Here is a 24,419-nt window from a genome sequence, read left to right as displayed (position 1 = left end):
CTCTCCCCTCCCCCAACGACCAACGACCACACCGCGCAGAACAACCATCGCACCTTCACTCAAACTCACAATACCCACCCCAAAAGATTCCTCTCAGTCCAAAGAAAGGATCTAGCAAACATACCATCCAATGAACAAGAAACTATGGACTGAAGTGCCGAGTAGTATATACTTAGTTAACACACTCAACGCAGTATATAGGACCCTCTCATTTCTGATCAACGGGTAGCGACCTACCCCTTTTGTCATCAGCGGACAGGTAGACGAGAGGCAAAAAATGAAAATGTACTATCTATCCTTATCATTTGCAGGCTATTAATTCAAAATTGAGTCAACAGTCACGTAAAATAAAAAGCACCAAATATCATTAGACATATATTGAAGGCCATAATTTTCATTCACTTCCCCATTCCCTACTTCCCCCCGTTACATCCATAAAAGATCTCTTTCGCTTTGCTAGCGCTTTCATATGCAAACATCACACCGCAAGCTACTGAATGCTATGCTACAGTGCTCTCTGCCTCTTTCTCTCTCTGTCAAAAAGGATTTCTTTGCTCAGCAAGTCGATCCAATTCGGAATAATAGTCCCAAAGACCAATCATCCAACCATCACACGATTCGATCTGAATCTTGCCTTGCAAACAATTGCGCCATTCCTAACACAAAAATTCACATAGTACGCCCCTTCAAACGCCAACCAACCAATATCCATCGATTCCGGGTATGAAGTGAGGTTTTGTTTCCTCGAATGCCTTTGCCTGCCTACCAGCCGTATTGACCAAGACAAGGCAGGCTTAAATGTCTTCGCTTAAAAAGGACCATCTCAATAAAAGTAGCATAAAAAAAAAGAAAAAGGGAATAAAGAAAAAGTGACAAGAAAGAAAAAGAAAACCCAATGTCATAGTCGTCCCAGTGTACATTCCGTCCAAAACAACCATGATCCAATTCCGAATTATGTAATCAGATGTCTTGAAGTTATATGCTGCCTTTTTTATCCACGAGTTCTTTTTTTTTGGTTTAATCTATCGTCATCCGATTCGTTTGTTTGTGAGAGTTGTTGAGATCCGGCAATTCAGTCATGTGATCAATCTTCTCCTCTTCACCACCGATCTTTCGTCTCCTCAAATGCGGCTTAAGACCTTTGTTGAAGTTTGCCGTACATAATGAAGCGTTCGCGATTGTTAGGATAATCAGAATGATTGTGATGACGGCGAAGCTGGTCAAGTTTTTACGAACTGGCAGATAATCCGCGGCTTTGGCCGGTTGGTACATTCGGGCAAGTTTGAAGATAAAGTAGGCCAGACCACAATGGAAGATGAAGATGGCTGAGAGCATTCCTGGTTTGTTTTCACGTCGAGTCCAGAAGGCGGCCATGAATAAAATGAAGATGGTAACGGGAACGGCGGCTATTGTCAAGCCGAATTCGAAATCTTGTACACCAGTAACGATAACTAGAAATTGAACTGTGAATCCCAAGAAGAAGAAGAAATCGAATTTCAACAAGGCAATGTAAATCTGAATTTGTCAGTATTTGTGAAGTTGTAGTAGCAAGATCGTTCGACTCACTTGGTAGGTCAAGAACCTGCGCTTCATGCGCAAATCAGCGCTAATGTGTTTGTAAATCGTCCAGGCAAATTCGTCGTAAAGTTTCCAGGCTATGAATGACATCAAGACGGAGAAGAAGGCGATAATACATGGAACGGCGACCAGTAGTCCTTGCACGGCAGGCCAGACATTTGCGTGCGCATCCACATAACCACGTTCACCCAAAGATTCAATCGCTGTTTGAATTTGATCGTATTGAATGGAGGCATAGATCAACATTCCACCATTGTACATGCAAAGACCAATAACCTGAATTGTATTTTTGAGTCGTAAAGAATCGTATACTAGAACAACTTGATAAAGGAAACCGAAAATGAATAGGGTGAGGTAGGTTGGAATTGTTCGATCGAGAGCTATTTGTTGTTTGCCCTTGACCAGACTGGTTTGAAATTTCGCAAACACGTATCTAGGGATACATATTAGTAAGTGAATTCGAGGAACGACGTTGAATCTTTTCTCAGTTGTTGAACAACTTACGATTCAATTGCCAAAACTGCAGCGGCCTGTAGGGTTGCGGCAATCATGAACGCCCACGTCCATGTGGTATTTGGGAGATACATCTTCTCTTTTCTTGCTGATGATATCGCGTTGGGTCCTGATGCGAGTCCTTCACGATGGAAATAACCTCCAGCGTCCTGTTCATATGGTCCCTGACCAAGAGAAAGCAGGGACTTTCGCGAGTCTTTGCTGAAAGCCACTTCGGCGGTGTTGAAGGCTCCTTAACAGGAGCCAAGGAGCGAATGACTTAAATCTGTCGTGGAATGAAAATCGAGGACGGATAGTTTGCGAAAAGGTTGGATCAATTCATGCACTGAGAGCGGGGGTCTCAGCAGAAGAGAATATTGGAAATGGATGGAGACTGGGGATATGCTAGTCTATCAAAAGGATGGATAGGTCCAAAAATGAATCAACGGCCGTCTGTTGTGTTTGGTTCGTTATGTGTATGAATACGGTGTGACCCAATGGTGAAACGTGAAGAGTGTGGCGTTGAGATCTTTTAGAGGTGGGTTTGGAAGTCAGTAGGGATTCTAGAAACGATCGCGGGTGATCAAAAAAGTGAAGGTCGTATGAGGAAGCCGATAAATAGAAGGAAGGGCGAGCGAGTGAACGAGTGTAAATTGTAGGAGATTATTGGCAGCGGGTTCGATAGGAGGTCGAATAACGAAGGATTCCCTTTTTTTCTTTCTTTTTGCTCTTCTCTTGAATATGAATTTAGGTTTTGCGGAAGGTCGGATGGATTTGTTGGAGGGTGGAGAGGTGAATGTGGATGTGGATGTGGATGGGAGGGATGAGGAAGAGCGTATAAAATGATGGAGGGATTGGAGGGAGAGAGAGGGAGAGAATTCGGTAGGTAGATAGAGAGAGAGAGAGAGAGAGAGAGAGAGAGAGAGAGAGAGAGAGAGAGAGGGGGGGGGGGGAGAGGGAGAGAATTCGGTAGATAGATAGGTAGAGAGAGATAGAGAGCGATAGGTAGGACGTGATAGGATACGTCGTATAGAAGGGAGGAAGTGGAGGTCTGAGTGAATGGGGGTGATTATTTCCCCGAGTATGGTTGTGTTTAAAGATGAAGGGATGAGAATACTAGCTGGGTAGGAGGTAAAGGGTAAGAGGTAGAGTAGAGTGAGTAGAGTGAGTAGAGTGAGTAGAGTCAGTAGAGTCAGTAGAGTTAGTAGAGTACCGGCAGAGTCGTATGGATAGTATCGTATCCGTAAGGGAATTCCTTAAACAGCTGAATTGGCTTATTTCTGATTGCTGAATTGATTTCTGATTACCGATTACCGATGTCCGATTTCTGATTCCGTATCTCTCATTTCTCATTTCTCATTTCTCATTTCTCATTTCTCATTTCTCATTTCTTCTTATTTGTTGATTAACTTTTTGGTACCAGCAATAAGTGCAAGTAATAAGTCGTATGGTCCAGGAGGTGTGGAAAATGAACAATGTCATCCTGCACGGGGTATCAGCTGGGCCATTCACTCACTGTATGTATGAGATGAATTATTAGATGGGCTTAACCTGGCCCTTATTAATCTGGCTTTGGGTTGACTACTAACCACGAATACCGCTGAAACTTCCAGGGACTTGGCGCTATATTCTTTCCAATCTAGTGATCCAAACGTTGCATATGAACCCACAATCCCCCCGTACGCAGGTCAATATTATAAGGCTGGGCAACGTTGAACCCTGAGTGAATGATTTCGTATTAACACTTTGGTGTGTATTTCTTGTTGGTGTCTGTTGTAGGCCGTATGCTGTGTACTATGTACTGTGTACGTAAGGAAGAGTGTGTCGTATAATCGTATTACCTAGGTAGTGATTGTAACTGTAATTGTAATTGTAATTGTAATTGTAATTGTAATTGTAAAATCATTCTCAGGGAAATTACTTTATTTACATCTATATAACTGATCTCAGAATCCCTTCCACTCATTCATCCATCTGTCAGCAATTTGATCAATCTATCTGTCTATTCTTCACCAGCCCCAAACATTCAGCAATGAAGTCATCAATTGATACAATATTGCTTGTAGAGAATGGCTGGTGTATTGTTCAATCCTGGAGAACTGGGCGCAGTCGTTGGATGGAGTGAGGCTCAGCGATATGCGATCGATGGAAAGTATGGCTGGCGACTCTCGGAAACTGCGGCATAATTAATGAATGGATGTACAGGTATACGATATGTATGTATGCATGTATGTATGAATATATATGTATGTATGAATATATATGTATGTATGTATGTATGCATGTATGTATGAATATATATATATATATATGTATATATGTATATATGTATGTATGTATATATATATGTATGTATGTATGTATATATGTATGTATGTATATATGTATATGTATATATATATGTATGTATGTAAGAAAATGGTGGCATAGTATGCCTGGTATTAGCACAGCACACATAGCATAGGTACATACATAACATACATAGCATGCCTTACCTAGCTAGAGTTCGAGAGTGGAATTGTCAACGTGATCATTACAGTATTACTTTTCTATTTCCACCTCCATCTCTACGAATCATTGTTTCCATCTGATCTGTGTTTCGCAGCAGGATGCATATGAGAAGGACTGGATGTGCATGACAGCAAAGCCAATACGAACAGGCAAACTGCACATCTAGGTAGGTAGTTTTGTTCTTCTTGTGATGAACTTTATTATATGGATCTCGTTTTCATCAAAGAGATGAACTTTACAATTAATCTGATACATCAATAACAAATGTCGGAGTGATGATACTCCAAGACTGAGTTTGGGTGGGAATGCGTGGAAGAGCTCAGGTGACAGGAGACCATCTCATCATTCCCATTCTTGAGTGAAACCATCTTTCATCTTGGCAGTGGTATGGATTTGTTTCAAGACATCACACACTTCTACAACACGGAGACCGACGACTCAATATCATCACACATCATCACACTCATTGGTCGAGGTTATTCTTGGTTGAATCAGATCATCTGTTGACCTCTTTAAAACATGACCACAGCATTTACTCCCGACTCCCGCCTCTTCAAAACTCCTTTTCTTCTTCTTCTTCTTCTTCAAGTCCCAGCATCAAGCCAAGATCTCAATGAAAGTATCCACGAAGGTTTGTGCAATCAAAAACTCCGCCGATCAGGTACCCTAAAGTAACTGAACGATTCTCGTCGCCTCGATGTGCAATGGAGGACTCGTATCGCAACGCCGTTATGCTTGAAGAGAACAAGAAGAGAGTGAGGGTAAGAGGATTGAGGGAGGTTGGCATTATATATTCGTGGAGAGAGGATTGTGGAAGCTAGACGAAAATCCAGGCATACGTGTATCGTTCCACCAACCAAATAACCAATATATCTTAAAGGTGGATACATACGGTATTAGGTATAGTACTTGAGAATCTTTTGGTCCCGTTTATGGAAATTCTATTACGAATATGATTCAAGTGTATTCCGCCGTCGGGAGGGGGGTACCAAGATTTCCATGCAACCGTGGATTCTAGACCTTTGGGCTAACTTGACCCGCGATATCTTATAAGGTTAATTTGCAGGTGGGCACGTGGTGGGATCAGTGAGGCAGTGTTCTAAGGCTGATGGATATCAAAGGTCGATCATGATGGAGAGGCTCGAGAGGTTGGTTGATAACAGATTCTAATGTTGTCTAATGTTGTCTAATGCATGCATATGCTGCATATGTCCTCCTTCTCCACATGCTAGAACCCTGCCTTCCTAGGTTTGCTCCATGTATTGTATCGACATTGGTCTGGAAGTTATGCTAGAGCAGGCTCAAGGCATACTTCAATCTTTGAAAAACGCTGAAAAACGCTGAAAGAACCGCACTAACCACTCCAATGCCACCGGTTTTTGATACGTCGAATGAATCTCAAAAGGCCATTCTAACGTTCATCATTCCTTAGTAAGGCGACCCTCAGTTGAATGGCTCCTCGGGCCATATGTAGGAAGGTTCATCGTTTCGCAATCCACGTTACTGCGATCCCTTTCTAGACCCCGCCATGGTCGAATTTATTCACACCCAACTCGATATGAAAGCCATCTAATTATCAAGTCTGCACTACAAATTCGAGGACTGTTGCTACATTGAATTCTTATTTGGGTTTGAATCATGATTCATTTACCGTATCTCGAACTTGAAGAAACATTTGGTCATTAAATTTGAGCCAGGCGAGATGACTTTGATGGGCCACCGTTTTGACAGATCCAAGGGATGCTAATCTTTCATATATTGAGCAACCGCCCTCAGCTCAGAGCACTGCTCAATATTCCATTCAACTTCTGTGGTAAAGTCTTTTGTACAGCTCAAACTCAGGTGTTGAAATGAACAGCATCTCGCCATGAACCCTTAATATACCACATAAAACCTTCAAGACCAATTTAGATCTTCGAGTCTCAGGTTGCCAAAGCAAAATGAACACATGTCCGACGCTCCGCTAGCATACCATCGGTTTGCGAAAGGGGGGGGAAGATGTTAGTTGGCTTGTTTGTCAGGGAGGTGTCAAAGGTTTGGAGGAGTTGGTAATAGAGAAACATCTATCATTTCATACTTCTAATCGTATATGGACAAAAGCCAATAGGATACAGACTACTCTAGTAGTTCCATCATAACCTATGTGATTGTTAACATTGAATCCGGAAAATAATTCCTTCCAGTTCCATTCAGCCTGGTCAGCTTCCTTCACTCCATCTCCCCTCCATTCTATCAACGGCCCAAGCTTCTTCCCACCAAAATTTCTCGACTCTATCACTCCCAATCGTAATCGCGTCACCTCAAGGCTACCGACCACTTATCACTATCAAACGCGCCTACTAATCTCAATATTTAATAAATCAAATCAACTTACAAAACATTCCATCTTGTCGCAAACACCTAAAATGGATATTGATAATGATGATGAGATATTGAGGACACTCGCACATGGTCAATCTATTGATTAGTATGTTTTGCGCATACTTATGATCGCCAGGATTGCGAAGTATCATGGATTCTATACTGACACTTGGGTTATAGCTCGACATGGCCGAATTTACTTGAGAGGTTGATGACCAGATTGGAGAAAGTATGCTTTGATTTAAATTGCTTCTGAGCAATTCTGTACTGTGCGCCGATAGCTAATTTATGATTCCAGATTGTTATTACCGATTTCCAGATCCCCAAACCTCCAACGCACCCTCGCCCCTCCTCGCCTTCACTCTCCCCCAAACGCGATACCAATCCCGAAGACCCCTTTACTACCTCCCAACCGTCGTTAGAATCTCTTCCACCAATCTGCTACAAGCAACTTCTCGATATTCAAAATACATTGAACAAGCAATTCCCAACTCACCCCCCTCACACAATTCAACGTCTATCCGAACTGCTCCTAAATCCCACTCAACACCACCGCTCTCTTCCCTCTTACCTCCACGCCCTCGATCGCGTCGTCCATGTCACATCGCCCATAACTTCATTCCCTCTCCCACCTGCCGTTCCAGATCCAAGAGTTTCTTCCTCTGTCCTCAGTAATGGAACCCCTCCATCCGTTGACCCTCTTAGCATCACCTGGAGTAATCCGATGACTGGAACCGCTCCCGTGAATGGAGGACTAGGTAGTGACGAAGCACTAGGAGGTGCATTGTTAACTCCAATAAGTTGGTTAAATAAGCGGGAATCGAGCCTTTCACACACAGGTTCAAATGGCACAAATTCCGGAGGCGGGTCGCCTCGTGGGGAGGTACGAACAGAGAGTACCGAGACAATTGATGGACCAAATGGACCCGGTGGCGTTGAGACAGTTTCTGTATCCGTAAACGGTATTTCATCAGTTGGTTCTCATGCAATGATGTCGCTACTTTCTTCATCGCCATCTAGTTCTGGAGAACAAGGTTTGAGAGCAGATGGTGGAGTTACACAGGGAGAATTACTACGCCAGGAACAGAAAGCTGGAGTGGTTCCAGCATCGCAGTTGAGAATACAGAGAGAACCCGAGAGAGAAGAACGGACGGGGAAAGGGGATGAAAGTGGAATGGGAGAAGACGATGAGATGCCACATGCGAGGGGTCCAGAGGAAATTGGAATGGAGGATATGGGGCCTCAGGAACCGGGAAAAGTGCCAATGACTGGGGGTGGAATTGATGTTGAGGCTGCTGTGGGAAGGAGGCCAGATTTCACGGAGGAGAAGGAAGAAGAGAAAGGAAAGGAAGGAGAGGACGGCGAACCGAGTGGAAAGGCGGGTGAAGATGCAGATGGGGATGCGAACATGAAAATTGAGGCGAAAGATGACGATGAACAATCAATTACATCGAAAAGAGCAGCAGAAGACGATATTGGAAGTGAAGCTGGGGAAAAGCGGGTTAAAGAGGAGATGGATATTGAGCCACAACCAGATTCTGAGATCGAACCAGACGATGCCAAGGAAAATGCAGTGAAAGGAGAGGAAGATACCACGATGGAAACCGACTCAGAGATCGAAGCGAAGACGGAGCATGGAGAAGAAGATGCAAAGGCAGAACCTGCAAAAGGGGAAACCTAGGCATGTGTTGATGAGGATATAAGCAACCCAATGGATACCAGACCCGAAGAGAAGTAGACGGGTTTGCACAAAGTAGTGTGGAATTCTAAATTGATGATACTATACTGTAGCTAGCTATCACGATGAGAAGGATGAATGAATATAATGGGTTGAGTATAAATTGACATACTAGAGAGTGCGGGAATGAAATTTCAATGTGAAGGTATTGGTATTAGTGATGAATCTGATCTCCTCGTCGTCATTTCTCGCTACTTGCATCTCGCTTCATTTAACTTCTACCTCACACCTCAAATTCCCACTCTCTCCTCACGTTCCCACTCTCCTCCCCCATAACACCCTCGTCCCCCATCACTCCCTCTTCATCTCCTTCCCATCACTCCCCCTTCATCTCATTCATCTCATTCATCTCATTCATCTCATTCATCTCATTCACCTCATTCACCTCATTCACCTCATTCACCTCATTCACCTCATTCACCTCATTCACCTCATTCACCTCATTCACCTCATTCACCTCATTCATCTTCATCCTCATCCTCATCCTCACCGTCACAAGACAAGACAGGAAGGAAAACCCACATTTGTTACACATCTGAATAATCAATTATCACAACTCCATTTTAATATTCAATTAATTTTGCTTGCGACTTTCTCTATCGCAGTTTTTGCGACACATATTTTTACCTTTCGCTAGGTATTATTGTACTCACTTCATTAGATTCTGCCATTCATGATCGTCTAGATAGTTCAGACCTCCCTCCCCTTCCTGACACTATTGAGATTGTGACTCGACTCTTGATTTCAGATCAAGGATATAGATAGTGATATCATCTATTTATTCTTCTATTCTAAAGTAGAGTAGATAGTTTATGCTATTGTGTGGAGATCCCTCTCCGCGCTTCATCGCTATTTCATTGCTTGCGCAATTCGAAAAAAAAAATACACTTCAACAATCGTAATATGTATGTGTGTGTCCCATAACCCATATCCCATGAACGCCCTGTTCCATCCCATCCCACCCTGTTCTTTAATGCCATATCCTACATATGCCAACCCACCTAACCATTCAGCCGTCCATATATAATCCAAAACCAACGCCTGCCATAAGCATAAACATTACTTCTCTTCATCAGGATCCCGTCCCCATCCCCACTTCCACCCCTTGCCCTACAAGTAGATCTGCCTTGCCTCCTTCATCTGACTCTCAACTGGACAATATGGACACTTGAATCTCCCACCTTTACTCAATTTCTGTAAACTCTCCTTTGCAACCACATGACCACAAGGTAACATCATTGGCGGATTGGATTCATTCGTTTGCTCCTTGCTCACCGGACATACGAAAATAGGATGGAATATCATGCTTCTCGGCAATGGTATCTCTACCGCAAGTTCTGTATCCGTTGTCCAATTCGTACGTTTTGTTTTTTGGATCGTAGCGAGTTTTATGAGGGTAGGGAGAGCGATGGCCCCAGCTGTTACGGCGAGATAAAGCGGAGATTCGGCAGATAGGCCAAGAAGCGAACAGAATTCGCGGGTGAAGGAGGTGCAGACTTCAGACCAGGAGCTGGAGGTGTCGAAAGTTTGTCGATAAGGGGATATTTGAAGATTAGATTCGAAGACCATGGCTGTGATGAGTTGCTGAATTTCTTCGAGGAACCGGCTTTGAAATCGAGGAAAGTAATCACGAGCATATTGAAGTGCACCTGGTAGACCATTATATTCATCATCTGGAAGACCGTTCGCCTCGGGACCCAGAAATAACCAAACAAATTGGAGTTTGCTGAGTTCAAATTCAAGATTACTACCTCGAGTTTCGAGTTCTCTGCTGTTCTTTTGTGCCCATTCTATTGCTGGACGGAGGTTCCGCTCTTTGAGCTGGTGTAAGATATTATACATGGTTTCGAATTCGCCTTGGAGTCCTTCGTCCACAGCCTCGTTCTCTGGCGCAAGCAAGTTTGGATCTGCTCCTGGACCCGAGCCATTCTTTTTCATATCTCGTAACTCTTCGTAGAATGTTGATGCTACTTCGAATTGTCCTTCGCGTAAAAGGTGCATGGTAATAGCTCGATTTACGAGTTCGGTATGATTTGCAAGAGCATCGATTTCGTTGAGTAATGTTTGTTTTTGGCAGATTCTAGGGAATGGATGGTCAGCTCGAGTTTTATATGTATGAACATAAGCATGCATCACTCACCGAGTTCACTGCTTTGCCGTATGTACCATGTGCTTTATGGATCTTCTTTATATCATCATTAACTTTCTCAAAGCCATTCTTCAATGGGTGCTGGAGTTTGGTCAAAGTTATGGAAGCGAAATGAGGTTCTAGGTACAGGGAACTGTTCAGTAATCACACATTGTAGTCAAGAAGCAATTCGGAGCGGAAGTAGGGACATTCAATGTTTTCAGGTCTTTATGTCCCTAAGTTCCGTCGCCGACTTGCTTCTTCGGGGATTCAGGATATATGTACCTGATTCAATAGCATCTCTTGCTTTTTCCAGTTGCTGTATGATCTTATCCACATCCTCAATACTTTGATCAAAGCTGGAATCCCTCTGCAGCTTAATGATCTCCTTCTCAAGAACATCCATAGCTATTCACCCCGCCTTAGTTTTTGAATGTAGGTATGTATGTTTGTCGGTACCTCTTGGTATACTAAAAGGAAGCTCAGTGTGAGAAGTCGGTAGTGTATTGTGTATGATAGTGGTAAAGGTATATGTCGATTCAGAGGTGTTAGTGTCGTAGTATGGTAGATGTTTATTGATTTGGAGACAGTTCGTCGTCTGTACGGTATGTAGGATATGATTGTCAATTAACTTTGGCGGGTCTTCATCGGATTTGATACCTTTTCTAGTAACAGGCGAACCCTGGAGAATGATGATTTGTTAGGGTAGCTACAGGTATATTTTACCCACTTATAGAAGGGTGATCAGGGATTGATGAATACCTAGCATCACTGGTGGATGGATGACCTTGATCATTAATGACCGCTTTGTGAATCACAAATCACACGCCCGAGCCTTTGAAAGGACCAGCAGAACCTGTAGGTGATTAATGCAACTCAAAGTTGTGTGATTGCAGAGCCAAAAACAACAAAAGATGGATATCGATTCTTGATCATATGAAACATACTAGGTAGGTAGGTAGGTGGGTAGGTAGATTGAGAGTAATTCCTTACATATATCATTTACCATCCATCTGCTGGGGAGAAAAATAAATGCAATGAAGCTTTTCCCTTTCAACACCGACGTCACATCAAAGGACCCCAGTAACGGTTACCGCAGCACAGCGCAGAGCCTACTAGTAAGTAAATTGAGGGACCCCAAGGACAGAAGAGTGATAAAGGTATAAAGGGGAATAATATGTCTTTTCGTTTCTCGATTCCTCATGCATATGATCCAAATATGAATAGAGAGGATCTTTTGACCCTTTCAAGAACGACTTCTCATTCTTATAAAAGTGGTTCGACCGCTCAAGCAAAACAGAATGGTAATGCCAATGGCGCAACGGATACATCAAATGGCAACAAACTAGAACATGCGAAACAACCTTATGTGTTCGCTGATCCAGTTGCTTTCAGGCATGAGAACATCTCATCATCAATTACAGGATTAATTACTAACGCATGAATTCCAACAGATATCTCGAAGAGGACAGCGCAACGGGAGTGATAGAACGTCACGGAGAACTTAGAGGCTACGAAATCTATCTTGTTGAGCAATGGGCATGTTCGAGGGTCCATCCTACGTTCGTTATTACGACCTATACGGGAGATGACAGACATAGGATTCAAGTAGGCGTACTGGGGATACCCGCAGATAAGGAGACATGGAATCCGAGACTTCGAGTTTACTTCAACGCCATTTCCCAATATCACGCCAGACCTAAGGATACGCCTTTGGGAACACTGATGGTGACGAATTTGAGCAGCTTTCCTTCTGGTCTAAATGTTATTCCGGTACCGAATGGAGATGTAAGGAAGCATAGGGAAGATTTCATTGTCAACGAGAATTTGAAGAGGTTAGGATGTTCTGGAAGATCCGGCATGAGTCTTCAAGCCCCGGCCGCTGCTACACAAGCCAAATTTTTCCAATTGTACAGGACGAGCGATCGAATACCTCTCTATGGCGCTGTCATCGAATTAGTGAAACTTTGTCAAGTCGCCCTGATGATATTTGGAAAATTGGAACAGGAATATGCGGACGGCTGCCTCTGCGACGTCACGGAGAGAGCAATAAATGATTGGTGGACCGAGATTGGATCCGAATACTACAATATCGAGCCCTCCGATGGAATCTTGGGTCCGACTACTGTGGCCGCACTCCTTGGGTTACTCATGGGTGCTAGAAATCGACTCAATCACTATGGAGCCCCGGTGGCGAAGGACGCATTCGATGTTGTTAGTCTCAAGCGTGGTATTGCTTATTTTCAAAAGTCCCAAAAGATGGAGCGTACTAGGAGGTTGGATAGGCACACATTACAGCGATTACATCAAAGCACTGCTAAAGGTGCTGCAGGAGAAGGTTGGGCAGTTCCAAAAGCAGTCAAATCAACCCTTGCAGAAGTTAGTGGGAAGAGTGGTGAAATGGTCATGGGAATGGTTGGTCGTGATAAATCTGGTATTGCCGACATTGAAACCTGGGATCTAGAGCGCTTTATAACTTTGATACATGGAGCGAGATCCAAATGGTTATGGTATGGAAAATCAAGACGGACAGGTGCCGAATATCATGGGAAATCAGAGCCCACGGCAGCTCACATGTCATTCACAAAAGATGATCATGGTGGGTACATGTGGTCTCACAGCAGAGCTGATTCAACGCCACCAGAGGACGATGTAGATATTCGGAAGAAAGAAGTCTCCGGTGATATATACTCCGCACAGCCGCCAGGATCGGCCACGAGCATGTTGGAAACACCAAACGATCGAGAAATTCAACTCCATAAAGCTGTTTTCAAGAAAGCCACCGGCAAAATGAGTGAGGCCAAGCAAGGCTTTGGACGAATCAAGGATGCTGTTGGCCTACGCGGTCATACCAGTAAACAATCGAAAGACGAAATTCGTGAATTCGATGAGAACGGCGGTTATTTTAGCCCGGGACATCTGACTGCAACACCTCATGGAATAGGCATACCATCTAGCCCGACAATCAACAAAGCATTTAGCTGGAAGATCAAACCAGGAGAATATGAAAATGGGATTCCAAAAACTAAAGACTTCACAAATGGATTAGCGCAAGCTGGGCTCCGCGAAAGTGATAGCGAATCACCTCCTGGCAATTCCAAGACAAGCTTACTAGGTGTCACCCAAATTCTAACTGCTACACAGTTGGAGGAAAGGAAAGTCGCGGAAGCCGAAGAACAATGGCAGGCACAGGCGCAAGAGATTCGTCGTGAACTTGTCGCAAAGGAGCCTTCTATTTCAGGATCCATTTGTGGTGAGGGTGATCTTGAAGGCCCAGTTCTAGAAGCAGAACGTAGTGATAATCATACCTTTGTGGCGATACTTCATCGTCGGCATAGTGTTTCCGATGCATCCCATTCTAGGAGACATCGTTGCGAAGATCAATTACAGCGTCATGTGTCTTTCAGTGATGCCGAAGACGCAGTTCTAGCTTGGGAACCTGTTGGTATCACTGACAAGTTTGACGAATCAGATGATTGGCTCGCTTTGCAAAATCACAAATTACTCAACGAGGATTATAAACAAACATATGAGAAGATATTGGACCTTCAAAACAATATATGCCCATGGGTACAAAGGAAAATCGATGGGATCAACCAATTAGACGATCAAGCTGCTCTGGACCAGGAAAGGTTCCAGGAATTACACATGCAGTTGAGCGAAGAGTACCAAGAGTTGAGGAATAATACACAGGATTTTCTTGGTGAAGAACGATCACATGTTACAGAAACTCTCAAGGATATTGAAGTCCTTGGAGCCAAACTTGAGTACGAGCTCAATTCTCTTGTGTCGAAAGTACAGGATGTCGAGGATGGAGTATCTCAATTTGAAAGACAGGTAGATGATCTGGAGGCACGAGCAGATGAATTGGAAAGCATTTTTAAAAAAGAAAGTTGGGCTCATTGGCTTGTTCGCTCTATTACGGGAATTGGTACTGGACCAAATATTGTGGCAGCAAGGAACCCTTAATTTTTATATTAACCTTGTTGATCCGAGGAGATTCATTTAGCAGGCGTTTTGGGAATACCCATCAAGCATTTACATTTATCTGAGCATGGTAGTATGGATTGGAGTTTTAGAGGTGGGGGCAGTGAAAGCCACCTTGTGTGATCCTCATACCACATTCTATTGTACAATATTAATATCGATGAGCACATCATCACCCACAAATAATTTTCATAGCCTCGACGTATTCTGGTGGAGTCTTTTTCGTGCCTGCCTCTTCATCATCATGTCATCTTTGCATCGGTTGTTTACCCAAATGGACCGGCTCAATAATACAGAACTTCCTACAACCTCTCTTCACAGATATCTCTAACTTTACATTCCAAATCCACCACCTCCGAATCCACCACCACCAGCTCCCTTGGCTGCGGCCTCAGCTTGTAATAACTCAGAAATCTTCATTTGGACGTCGAAAAATTTGGATGCGCAGCGGTCGATACAGACGCCTTCGCCTTTGTTGAGTTCGCCCTCGCGGTAATCTTTGGGAATGCACTTTTTGATGCAGGATTGACTGAGTCTACAAGCGAAATTGTTAGCATGGGCTAAAATCATGAAGGTATATCGAGTAAATTGAAACCATTCCTGGCTTCTGGGGCAATGCCGCTCCGCTGCCCCTCCATGAGCCGTTGCCGTGAAGGTAGATCGTTTGAGTTTGAATATAGCTATAAAGATTCGAGTACAGCTAGCTGTGGGAGTTTGGAGGCCTGCCACCAATGATAAATGAATTCATTGACTACGTACTTGTTGAACATATCAGTAATCAAATCCATCTCTTGCTCAGCAGCAGCGATTTTCTCTTGCGAGGATGGTTGAGGACGACCCATTCCGAACATCGACATGATTGCGGTATTTTATGTATGTGAAATTGGGACAAATATGATTCGTATACGAGAAGGGTGTATTAATATCGAATAGATTTGGGCTTCTTTTGGTTTGATATCTTCGATTCAATCCTAGGTGGATGAAACTTTGAAGGGATAGCTCGACTAGCGTCGGTAAATCATTGTTCCGGAGATATACATTTTTGGAAGATAAAACTCGAAGCTGAGCTTCGAAAAATTCATTTAATTTCCTCGTCAACAATAACACTCTCTTATCTACTATCAATTGATCTGAGAGAGTGTAATAATTAATTGGTATGTAAAGTATTTCTTCTTTGCTTTATTGCTCAATTTCACCATGAGTTTATATGATGATTTCCATATAACATTAGAACCGTTGCGACTGACACCCTTCTTCGGGAGAGTGGTTGATCTCACATCGATCCGTTGTCTGAAAAAACTCAATATTTATATTTTCATTTGATTTCACAATGTTTTCCTTTTGAATCTAAGCTAATTGAGTTGTTTTCAAGAATATAGGATGAGTTCTCTTACTGGTCTTCGATTTCTTAGACCCTACCTCTGTCATGATATTCTTCCGGTAAAACCAGCTGCAAATGCTCGACTCTTTTCTGTACATTACTCTTTACGCAGTGAGAGGTCGAACAGACCCTACTGCGAGACTGAAGGGAACATTGAGATTCGTAAGGTAAAGTTGAAGCAAGGTTTAGATCCTACCGAAACTAGGATAAAAAAACTTCAGTTAGCTGGCGCTCTTCATTATCCTAGAATTAAAAAGGTTGGTAAAATCGCATCGGTGAAAAGTTGTCGTGAGAAATGTGCGGAAATGTTACCAGGTGTGGAAAGGGACGAAGCCATTGCTCTTACGTTGCATGGTAAGGAACCATCTTCGAAGCAGAGAATGAATAGGAGTTGATTTTTTGTAGGTAGAATTGAAAGTATACGGAAGTTTGGCTCCAAGCTTGCCTTCATAAACATAATAGAAGATGGTTATTCAATTCAATTAGTAGCTGAATCTGGGATGATATCCAAAAACCAAGATGTCAATGTACAATCGCCGATTTTCTTCGAAAACTTAACCTACCTGATGCAACGTGGAGATATGATTTGTAAGTGAAGCCTTTATGTGTTCATGTTTGTGAATCTAACATGGATCAGCTGCAACTGGTTACCCAGTTCGAACAGAAAAGGGGTTCTCCACCCTCAAATTGATCGAAATACCTAAATTATTAACCCCAAGTCTGGCACCAGTGCCTCAAAAGTTGGAGGATCCGGAAAGTCGTATTCGAAATCGACATCTTGATCTTCTTGTCAACAATGATGTTGCTGCTACTTTACGACTTCGATCCAAAATCACACAACATATCCGTGATTTCCTAGTTCAAGATAATTTCCTCGAATTCCAAACACCAATTCTTGCCGACAAGGCTTCAGGTGCCATGGCTCAACCGTTCAAAACGAATGCAACGGAGTTCCCCGAAAAACAGTTGGCTCTGAGAATAGCTCCTGAGTTATGGTTGAAACGTTTGGTTATTGGTGGTTTAGATCGAGTCTTCGAGATTGGTCCTGCATTCAGGAATGAAGGTCTTGATGCGATACATAATCCGGAATTTACAACTTGCGAATTTTACAAAGCATACGCCGACCTCGAGGATCTTATTTCCATGACGGAGAAGTTGATTTCAGGCCTTGTAAGTCTTGTCAATGGGTTGCGTGATGATCCTCATCAAGTCAAATACATGCCTTTTGTCGAACTTCCACCTTTCGAAGAGAGTTTATACACAAAACCCTTTAAACGAATCGAATTCATACCCACAGTCGAAGCTGCACTTGGGGAAAAGCTACCAGATCTCCAGAAAACTGATGCCAGAAAAGACCTTCTCGAACTCTTTACAAAGCATACTCTCGAAGTTCCCGTAAACCCAACCCTTCCTCGTCTCCTAGACAAACTTGCATCTCTCTACATCGAACCCCGTTGCTCGGAACCAACATTCATCATGCACCATCCTTCCTCCATGGCACCCCTCTCTAAATCCTTCCTCGATCCCAAAACCAACCAGCTCGTCTCCGCGCGCGTGGAGCTATTCATTCGGCACCAAGAGATAGCGAATATGTACGAGGAGGAAAATTCACCATTCGAACAAAGATATAAGTTCAGAGAACAGTTGGAGTTTAGAGATATAGAGAATCCGATGGATACAGTGGATGAAGGATATATCCAAGCGTTGGAAGTCGGACTACCACCGACTGGTGGATGGGGATGCGGAGTAGATAGATTGGTAATGTGGTTGAGTGGTTCGAAGAGGATCAGTGACGTTTTGCCGTTTGGCAATTTGAGGAACGTGGTTAATTTGGGAGCGGTGGGTAAGAGGGTTGGCACAGCTTCATTGGGGGAAATTGAAATAAGGCAGATGAATCAGGAACAGATTTGAAGAAAATCCAACTACAATTACCACTCTGTCCTCCTTTCCACCTTTCGCCATCTTCAACCATTTCATTCTTCTCACTCTCATAAGTTCATACCTAAAATATAGCAACGGCATTCGGTGGGCTCGCTACTCCACCTGGAAAATTCAACGGCGCACTAGTAAAGAAGAAAGAGTATCGATTCTGCTCAGCGCATACCTTTGCCAAATCTTCTAAATTCCAGAGTTCGCCTATTGGACAGCCGCTTGGTAGGGAAGGCCAGTTTGATGTTGACGCGGGTGGAGGAATGGAAAGATAGGAAAGAACTTGAACTCACAACAAAGCCAACAACCAATCATGCAAAACCCATTCCGAATTTGCCTCTGGTGGGCAACACTCAAATCCAATCGTGTCACCCGCTACGGCAGAAAAATGTTGATTCCATATCCATTCCACTGTTTCTTCACATGATTTCACGCCTACGAATTCATGGGCGTTTACGCCTCGATTGCGTTCTTCAGCATTCGCCTCCTCATACCATTTTACAAATCCACTCCGCACAATCAAGATATCCGCCTCTTTGAACACGACTCCTTGTTCCTTTGCAATTTTCTCGATTGTCTCTACACTAATTTCGTGTCGCGTGACTGGGGAATAGGAAATATTGTGGCGTTGAGCGTAGGCTACATAGTCGATTAGGACGGCGCGTCCGACGATGCCGCCGCGGGCGGTCCAGGCTTCGATTACGTTTTTGCATGGGGTCCCTGCAAGGGGAGAGCTGATTTCGGAGTGGGAGAGGTTGTTGTAGTAGAGGGACGTGGCTTGGTGGGCCCAGTGACCTTTGCGAAACTTTTTAATTTTGGTTGGAGGGTTGGGTTGCGGAAGGGGAGTGAAGAGAAGGGTATGAGATGCATTGGACACGTTGAATGAGAAAATGAAATGGGAGTAACGAACGGAGTCCATCCCATTGAGCGCCACTTTGCGTATTCATGCATATCACATCATCATATCCTTTGAAACCAAACGGAGCCAGATCTCGGATTGTATGTTTTGGAACCTCGCGACCGAATCCAGGTTCGTGGATGCGGTCTTGAGACCAGCTTTTGAGAGGGAGCAGATGTTAGTATATTATGTGTATTGTCACTTTTTCTCCCCTGGTGATCATCGAATGAGAACAAAATTTACGGGACAAATAGTAGTGTAAGATAATGAGAAGAAGACACACTTCAATGCAACACTTTTACCAGATTTAATCTCCTTGCTTGCTTCGAGTGTATTTTCGGGCGTAAGTAAATTGAGAGTACCACAATTATCTCGCTCGCCGTTTTGGTCAAAAAGACCCCAGGCAGTTCCTTGAGGCATTCCTGGGACTGGGGGTATTTCTTTAAAGGAGGGGAGATCTTTGGCGTGCATTTTGGAGGTTGCTTGGGGTGAGTGGTTTGGGGATGGATGAGATGGATGGGGTTGAAGTCGAGGAGTTTGGCTTTTGGAGGGGATATGGTTCAATATGTACTTGCATGAAATATACCACAATGGCTGTAAAGTGACGGGTATCTCTCTAAGGCTAATGCAAGTGACCGAAAGCGATAAATGTATTGTGTTTATGACTACTTTCTGAGTGAGGTATCACAATGCGGGGTTAGATTGGCCAACGAACCAGCTAACCTCTTTTGGCTAGAGTAAGAGTCTATCCAAGTATACAGTTGGACCTGAGGAGTCTCGAGGGGGTATGGTTTGTGGTTAAAAAGTCTTCTGTATTTATGGGAATCATGGACGATCTGAAGAAGAGACAGTAGTCACAATTGGCCTTCTCCGTGAACACAAGAGATGTGGATGGTAGCGCCATCTTAGAATCCGATGGATTGAGACTGAGCTTCTTACCGACCTTATACATAGACGTTTGTTTGTGTAGAGCTTGAGAGTCGTGATAAGACGCACCAAGACCCCCTCTCCCCCCCAATTTGATGTCATTCTCTTATTGTCTGTATTGAAAAAATTGTGATATTACGTTGAGCCGGAATTGGATTTTTGCCTTCTCTTTCACCGCTTTTACTTCCGCCCCACATGCTCCAGTCCTCAATCCTCTCTTATCATTACAAATACTCGTAAATGTGATGGAACAAAGTCAACACTGATAAATAGTTCCTTAAACTACTAAACTAAGTCTTAAAACGAACAGTGACGCATGGAACCGGGGCAACGACTGACGAATTCATCATGACGTCGTTCAAATTCCCACTTATGCTTCTGCTGGAGTTTGCCCCCCAAATCCGACCCTAGTACCAATCTTGATGTATATATGCATAGCTACTTGACATATTGGTGAGTGTAACCTTTGAAATTACTCTATATAAATAATCCAGACGAAACACTCTATAATCGGCAGCTGCACCTCACCTCGTCTATCAATTACAAGAATCATGCCCAGAGTCTTCTTCATTACTGGTACTTCCACCGGATTCGGAAACCATCTCGTCCAAGAGGTCCTCGATAGGTAAGCTCTCTTTGAAAAATGCTACAAAATAAAGCTTGACTGATCTCAATATAGAGGCGATATCGCCGTCGCAACTGCTCGTAAGCCTGAGACTTTAAAGTTCAAGGGGACAAGTGAAAAGGTACTATCTCCGACACATACGATATATATCTCTCTAATAGCAACAGAACTTTCTGGCCCTCAAACTTGATGTAACTAGTCAGTCTGATATCGAGAATTCTTTCAAATCCGCAACCGATAAATTTGGCCGCGTCGATGTAGTCGTCAACAATGCAGGATACGGCCTTGCAGGTGTCTTTGAAGAAATCAGTGAGCAGCAAGCTCGTACTCAGATGGAGGTCAACTTCTTCGGTCTTCTTGCCGTAACCAAAAAGGCAATGGAGGTCATGAGAAACCAAAAACCATGTGGCGGCCTCATTCAACAAGTCACTAGTATTGGAGGTCAAAGAGGCGTGCCTTTTTTCAGCGTTTACTGTGCAAGTAAATGGGCTGTCGAGGGCTTTACTGAAACCATCAGTCAAGAAGTGAAGCCAGAATGGAACATCAAGTTCACTTGTGTTGAACCAGGTGGATTTCGAACTGATTGGGCTGGAAGATCTATGCAATTTCCCGAGAAAGGACACCCTGCATATGATCATCTGAATGCCAAAGAAGCAATGGAAAAGAGGAACGGCACTCAAGCTGGAGATCCAGAGAAAGGTGCGAAGGCAATGTACAAGCTTGCTACACTCTCAGATCCACCTTTGCGAGTAGTGATTGGAAGTGATGCTTATAAGGCAATCATGGCGAAGATCGAGGCGTATGGGGAGAATTATAAGAAGTACGAAGAGATCTCTAATAGTTGTGATGTTGACGAATGAGCAACAACATAGTTGAATTGCCTGTCATGTAATTGATTTTTAGAGATGATATGTATTATACCAACGTATCCAACTGAATCAAGAATATGGTGGTGAATCACGATGGATGTAATGGGATTTCTCTCGACCCTTCTATTATGCAGCCATCCGTCTTGGCAAAAATCATGTGCCATTCAAGGAATTCATGAACACCTCCTTCCTAAACAACAAACGAAAAAGACTCTCATCATACCTTCCTTTGATCATGATTGTTATTCTCATCTGAAAAATATCACTTCGGAGGTTCGGACATGGATCAGCCGATAGCATAATTTAATGCCGTTTAAGTAAACAAAGTGAAACCCTGGAATAACCTCAACATTTGAAATTAAACCCTTTCTTTCGTGGTGGTCAGCTGTAAGAACACTGGCATGACTTTGACTTTGTTGTCACATCTCTTCTATTTTTGTTCATACTCCACAAGAAAATACCACCAGCACCTCAAATCTGTACTTTGTTGTCTTCCACCATGGCATTGAGTGAAGAGCTTAGTGGACTCAATACGAATTATTTTGAACCAAAGGAAAACTCTTCTTGCTTGACTATCTATGAGCTCTACCAAGTCGACCAGTACAAAGCACAGGAGTTATTCGAGTTTGAACAATATGTCAAGATCATTCGATTTGCTGAAGCTGTGTGCTCTGGCAATCATCCTCGATCTGGCCTTTTTTCTCAACCTGGCCATGGAGCGCACATAACGGTGAATACTAGTTATACACAAGACATATAATGCACATGCTAATAGTGCTTGTTGATTCTAGGACACGGAAGCTTCTAAGGAGGTAGACGTTGAACCTAAAAAGATTTGCTTTGAAGAGCTCGAAACTACAAAAGGAATGAACTACATGTCAAAAGCAGGCAAGAAGACGAGAAAGAAGGGTAACGTTGAACAGATTACAATGAATGCCAAGAATCTGCGGGGAGTTTTGTATAATCATGATCCAGACATGGACTATTATGAGGTGTTATCGTTGGATTCATCTGCCTCGATTGAGGACATAAGCAAGGCCTATTCTGAATTGAGTATGTTGATATAGTTTTATGTGTGGTTAAACTCTGCTGACAAGTTCCAGGATGGGCCTATAATCCACAGTTCGATGAAGAAGAAACGAGGTGGCACGGAAAAGAACAGGCACTTTTACAAGATATGAAACAAAAATGGAACGACATTCAACGCGCATTCATGATACTATCGGATCATGATAGGAAGTGGAGATACGACAATGATAGAGAGATGTGCCTCAAGTGCTTTGAGCGAAAGAACAAAGAACCGGATGAGTCCATAGCACAAATCCAGTTCGCTGCCTTTCGCGAGGGAGTAGTTCGTTCAATAGGAGCGCCTCATCCTGAAGACCCCCCGGAGCCACACAACGAAGATTTCTTCAAAAGTGTCACCAAAGGCATTTTTGTCGAGGAGAAAGACATAAACTATGATGCAAACTATTATCTTGATCTGGGTGCCAATGACACAAAGGAGAGCTCATTGTGGAATGGAGTCATCAGTAGAGATCATTTGGGGAGCGTTTTGCGAAGTATGGGTGAGGAGATGGCGATCATTCTTTCACAGACGATGAGGTACTAAGTGATTTTTAGGTTATGACTACATCCGTAGTCTCAGGCAGGCCAAAAGTCACAAGGCTATCAATAAGGTGCGCTTCGAATGGAACCAGAAGCTAATCTCTTACATGATACTGAAGGACGAGAAACTTCGTGAGAAATACAACGAGCAAAATTACAGCCATAAATTATACGAATTTTGGCAAAAGGAACATGATTCCAAAGAACTCGAAAGAGTCCACAACTCACAGGTTCTAGTATCAGAGAATATGGAGCCTTCTGGTAAGAATGTTAGTTTGCAGTCAGCTACTACAGGTAATTCCTTTCGAAGACAGTTCACAGAGACGAATGGTGAATTTATGGAGGGTGTTTCGGATGATGGAGCTAGTGCTTCTGATTCGATGACCGGAGTGGAACAAAACACAGAGATAGACTATTCGGTGGCTATTGCACTCACTGAAAAGGTCGGCGATCATGTTCAAGTAGACCCCGCTACTATCACTGACCATAATCCCAATTTAATGTCTCAAGCCTTTTCCATTAGTAAAGTCCCACTACAAAATAATTTTACTAATCAAAATGCCCAATTATCGACTGGCTCAATCAGATCTTCTACACTGCAACGCAAGTTACTAGAGGCTCGGGAAATCCAAGCACAACGTGTAGTTCAACAAAAGAAAGCTCAATCAGAACTCTCAGTTCAAGTAATAGAGCGAAGTGCTAAATTTTCGAAGGAAGCTCGAACCCAACATCCAGCTGCTCAAGATCAGGTACCCAGAACTCTACGTGATCGACAGGCTTTCATACAAAAGCGAATTAATGCACAGCGAGCCGCTGCACAACGTACGGCTTTACATCGTGCAGAAATTCAAAGGTCCTTGGGTTTAGACAGAGCTCCTCCAACCGGTCCTCGAATTCCGTTAGGTATGGCTCCCCGATTGATGACAAGTTCATTTGCACATGGCTTGAACTCCACTTCGCTGTCGAAGTCATGCCCACAATTTAGGTTGAAGATGATTCCTCCTCCAATGATCAATAAAGTTGCTAAGACCGCGGAGTCTATATTACAGCTTTCGAAAGGCAGCGGGCGGGGCCCAGCGAAGAAGAAACGAAGGATCGGGAATAAGGAGTCTGATGGAAAGAAGGAGACAAAAAACGTGGGTAAGGAAAATGGAAATGAAAGGGGTTGTGAGGTGACATTGCGGGATGAAGCAAGAGTAAAAGAGGATCGAGGGAAGAAGAGTAGTTGGAAGGAGGACGGAGAGATATCAGAGGATGAGAGAGGGGGAGAAACCGGTTGGAGACAAAGCAGAAAGAAGGAAATCAGGAGAGACGGTGGCAGAAAAAAACGCAAGAGAGAGCACAGGAAAGACTCATGACGCCCTACTATCTATGGTTCAGCAGAGAT

At 43.4% G+C, this 24,419-nt stretch overlaps 9 protein-coding genes across 9 annotated transcripts; 5 read left to right on the top strand and 4 right to left on the bottom strand.

The window, feature by feature from the left end:
* Window positions 1–1,017: 1,017 nt before the first annotated feature.
* Window positions 1,018–2,165, bottom strand: EAF01_002858 (uncharacterized protein; the record flags this gene model as incomplete). Its single annotated transcript, XM_038911112.1, has 3 exons — window positions 1,018–1,515; window positions 1,567–2,011; window positions 2,083–2,165. The coding sequence occupies 3 exons, from the start codon at window positions 2,163–2,165 to the stop codon at window positions 1,018–1,020; spliced, it is 1,026 nt and encodes a 341-aa protein (XP_038774034.1).
* A 2,336-nt stretch (window positions 2,166–4,501) lies between these two features.
* Window positions 4,502–8,779, top strand: EAF01_002857 (uncharacterized protein). The gene is made up of 4 exons (XM_038911111.1): window positions 4,502–4,608; window positions 4,676–7,048; window positions 7,123–7,171; window positions 7,241–8,779. The coding sequence occupies exons 2-4, from the start codon at window positions 6,987–6,989 to the stop codon at window positions 8,621–8,623; spliced, it is 1,494 nt and encodes a 497-aa protein (XP_038774033.1). The 5' UTR covers window positions 4,502–4,608; window positions 4,676–6,986; the 3' UTR covers window positions 8,624–8,779.
* Window positions 8,780–9,790: 1,011 nt separating this feature from the next.
* Window positions 9,791–11,214, bottom strand: EAF01_002856 (uncharacterized protein; the record flags this gene model as incomplete). Its single annotated transcript, XM_038911110.1, has 3 exons — window positions 9,791–10,815; window positions 10,847–10,948; window positions 11,094–11,214. 3 exons carry the CDS (start codon window positions 11,212–11,214, stop codon window positions 9,791–9,793), a joined length of 1,248 nt encoding a protein of 415 aa, XP_038774032.1.
* A 771-nt stretch (window positions 11,215–11,985) lies between these two features.
* Window positions 11,986–14,777, top strand: EAF01_002855 (uncharacterized protein; the record flags this gene model as incomplete). The annotated part of the gene is made up of 2 exons (XM_038911109.1): window positions 11,986–12,179; window positions 12,263–14,777. 2 exons carry the CDS (start codon window positions 11,986–11,988, stop codon window positions 14,775–14,777), a joined length of 2,709 nt encoding a protein of 902 aa, XP_038774031.1.
* Window positions 14,778–15,128: 351 nt separating this feature from the next.
* Window positions 15,129–15,652, bottom strand: EAF01_002854 (uncharacterized protein; the record flags this gene model as incomplete). Its single annotated transcript, XM_038911108.1, has 2 exons — window positions 15,129–15,330; window positions 15,555–15,652. 2 exons carry the CDS (start codon window positions 15,650–15,652, stop codon window positions 15,129–15,131), a joined length of 300 nt encoding a protein of 99 aa, XP_038774030.1.
* Window positions 15,653–15,764: 112 nt separating this feature from the next.
* On the top strand, window positions 15,765–18,135 carry EAF01_002853 (uncharacterized protein). Its single transcript, XM_038911107.1, has 4 exons — window positions 15,765–15,949; window positions 16,168–16,530; window positions 16,582–16,764; window positions 16,814–18,135. Exons 2-4 carry the CDS (start codon window positions 16,176–16,178, stop codon window positions 18,085–18,087), a joined length of 1,812 nt encoding a protein of 603 aa, XP_038774029.1. The 5' UTR covers window positions 15,765–15,949; window positions 16,168–16,175; the 3' UTR covers window positions 18,088–18,135.
* A 43-nt stretch (window positions 18,136–18,178) lies between these two features.
* Window positions 18,179–19,474, bottom strand: EAF01_002852 (uncharacterized protein; the record flags this gene model as incomplete). The annotated part of the gene is made up of 4 exons (XM_038911106.1): window positions 18,179–18,326; window positions 18,399–18,900; window positions 19,016–19,161; window positions 19,287–19,474. The coding sequence occupies 4 exons, from the start codon at window positions 19,472–19,474 to the stop codon at window positions 18,179–18,181; spliced, it is 984 nt and encodes a 327-aa protein (XP_038774028.1).
* Window positions 19,475–20,481: 1,007 nt separating this feature from the next.
* Window positions 20,482–21,415, top strand: EAF01_002851 (uncharacterized protein; the record flags this gene model as incomplete). The annotated part of the gene is made up of 3 exons (XM_038911105.1): window positions 20,482–20,555; window positions 20,610–20,676; window positions 20,723–21,415. The coding sequence occupies 3 exons, from the start codon at window positions 20,482–20,484 to the stop codon at window positions 21,413–21,415; spliced, it is 834 nt and encodes a 277-aa protein (XP_038774027.1).
* Window positions 21,416–21,923: 508 nt separating this feature from the next.
* On the top strand, window positions 21,924–24,390 carry EAF01_002850 (uncharacterized protein; the record flags this gene model as incomplete). The annotated part of the gene is made up of 4 exons (XM_038911104.1): window positions 21,924–22,154; window positions 22,216–22,477; window positions 22,528–22,992; window positions 23,048–24,390. 4 exons carry the CDS (start codon window positions 21,924–21,926, stop codon window positions 24,388–24,390), a joined length of 2,301 nt encoding a protein of 766 aa, XP_038774026.1.
* Between the last annotated feature and the right edge of the window lie 29 nt (window positions 24,391–24,419).

This window comes from Botrytis porri (assembly GCF_014898465.1).
Source record: "Botrytis porri strain MUCL 3234 chromosome Unknown BPOR_003, whole genome shotgun sequence".
Taxonomy (NCBI): Eukaryota; Fungi; Ascomycota; class Leotiomycetes; order Helotiales; family Sclerotiniaceae; genus Botrytis; species Botrytis porri.
The sequence above is the reverse complement of the archived record's forward strand: the minus strand, read 5'-3'. Positions and strand labels throughout refer to the sequence as shown.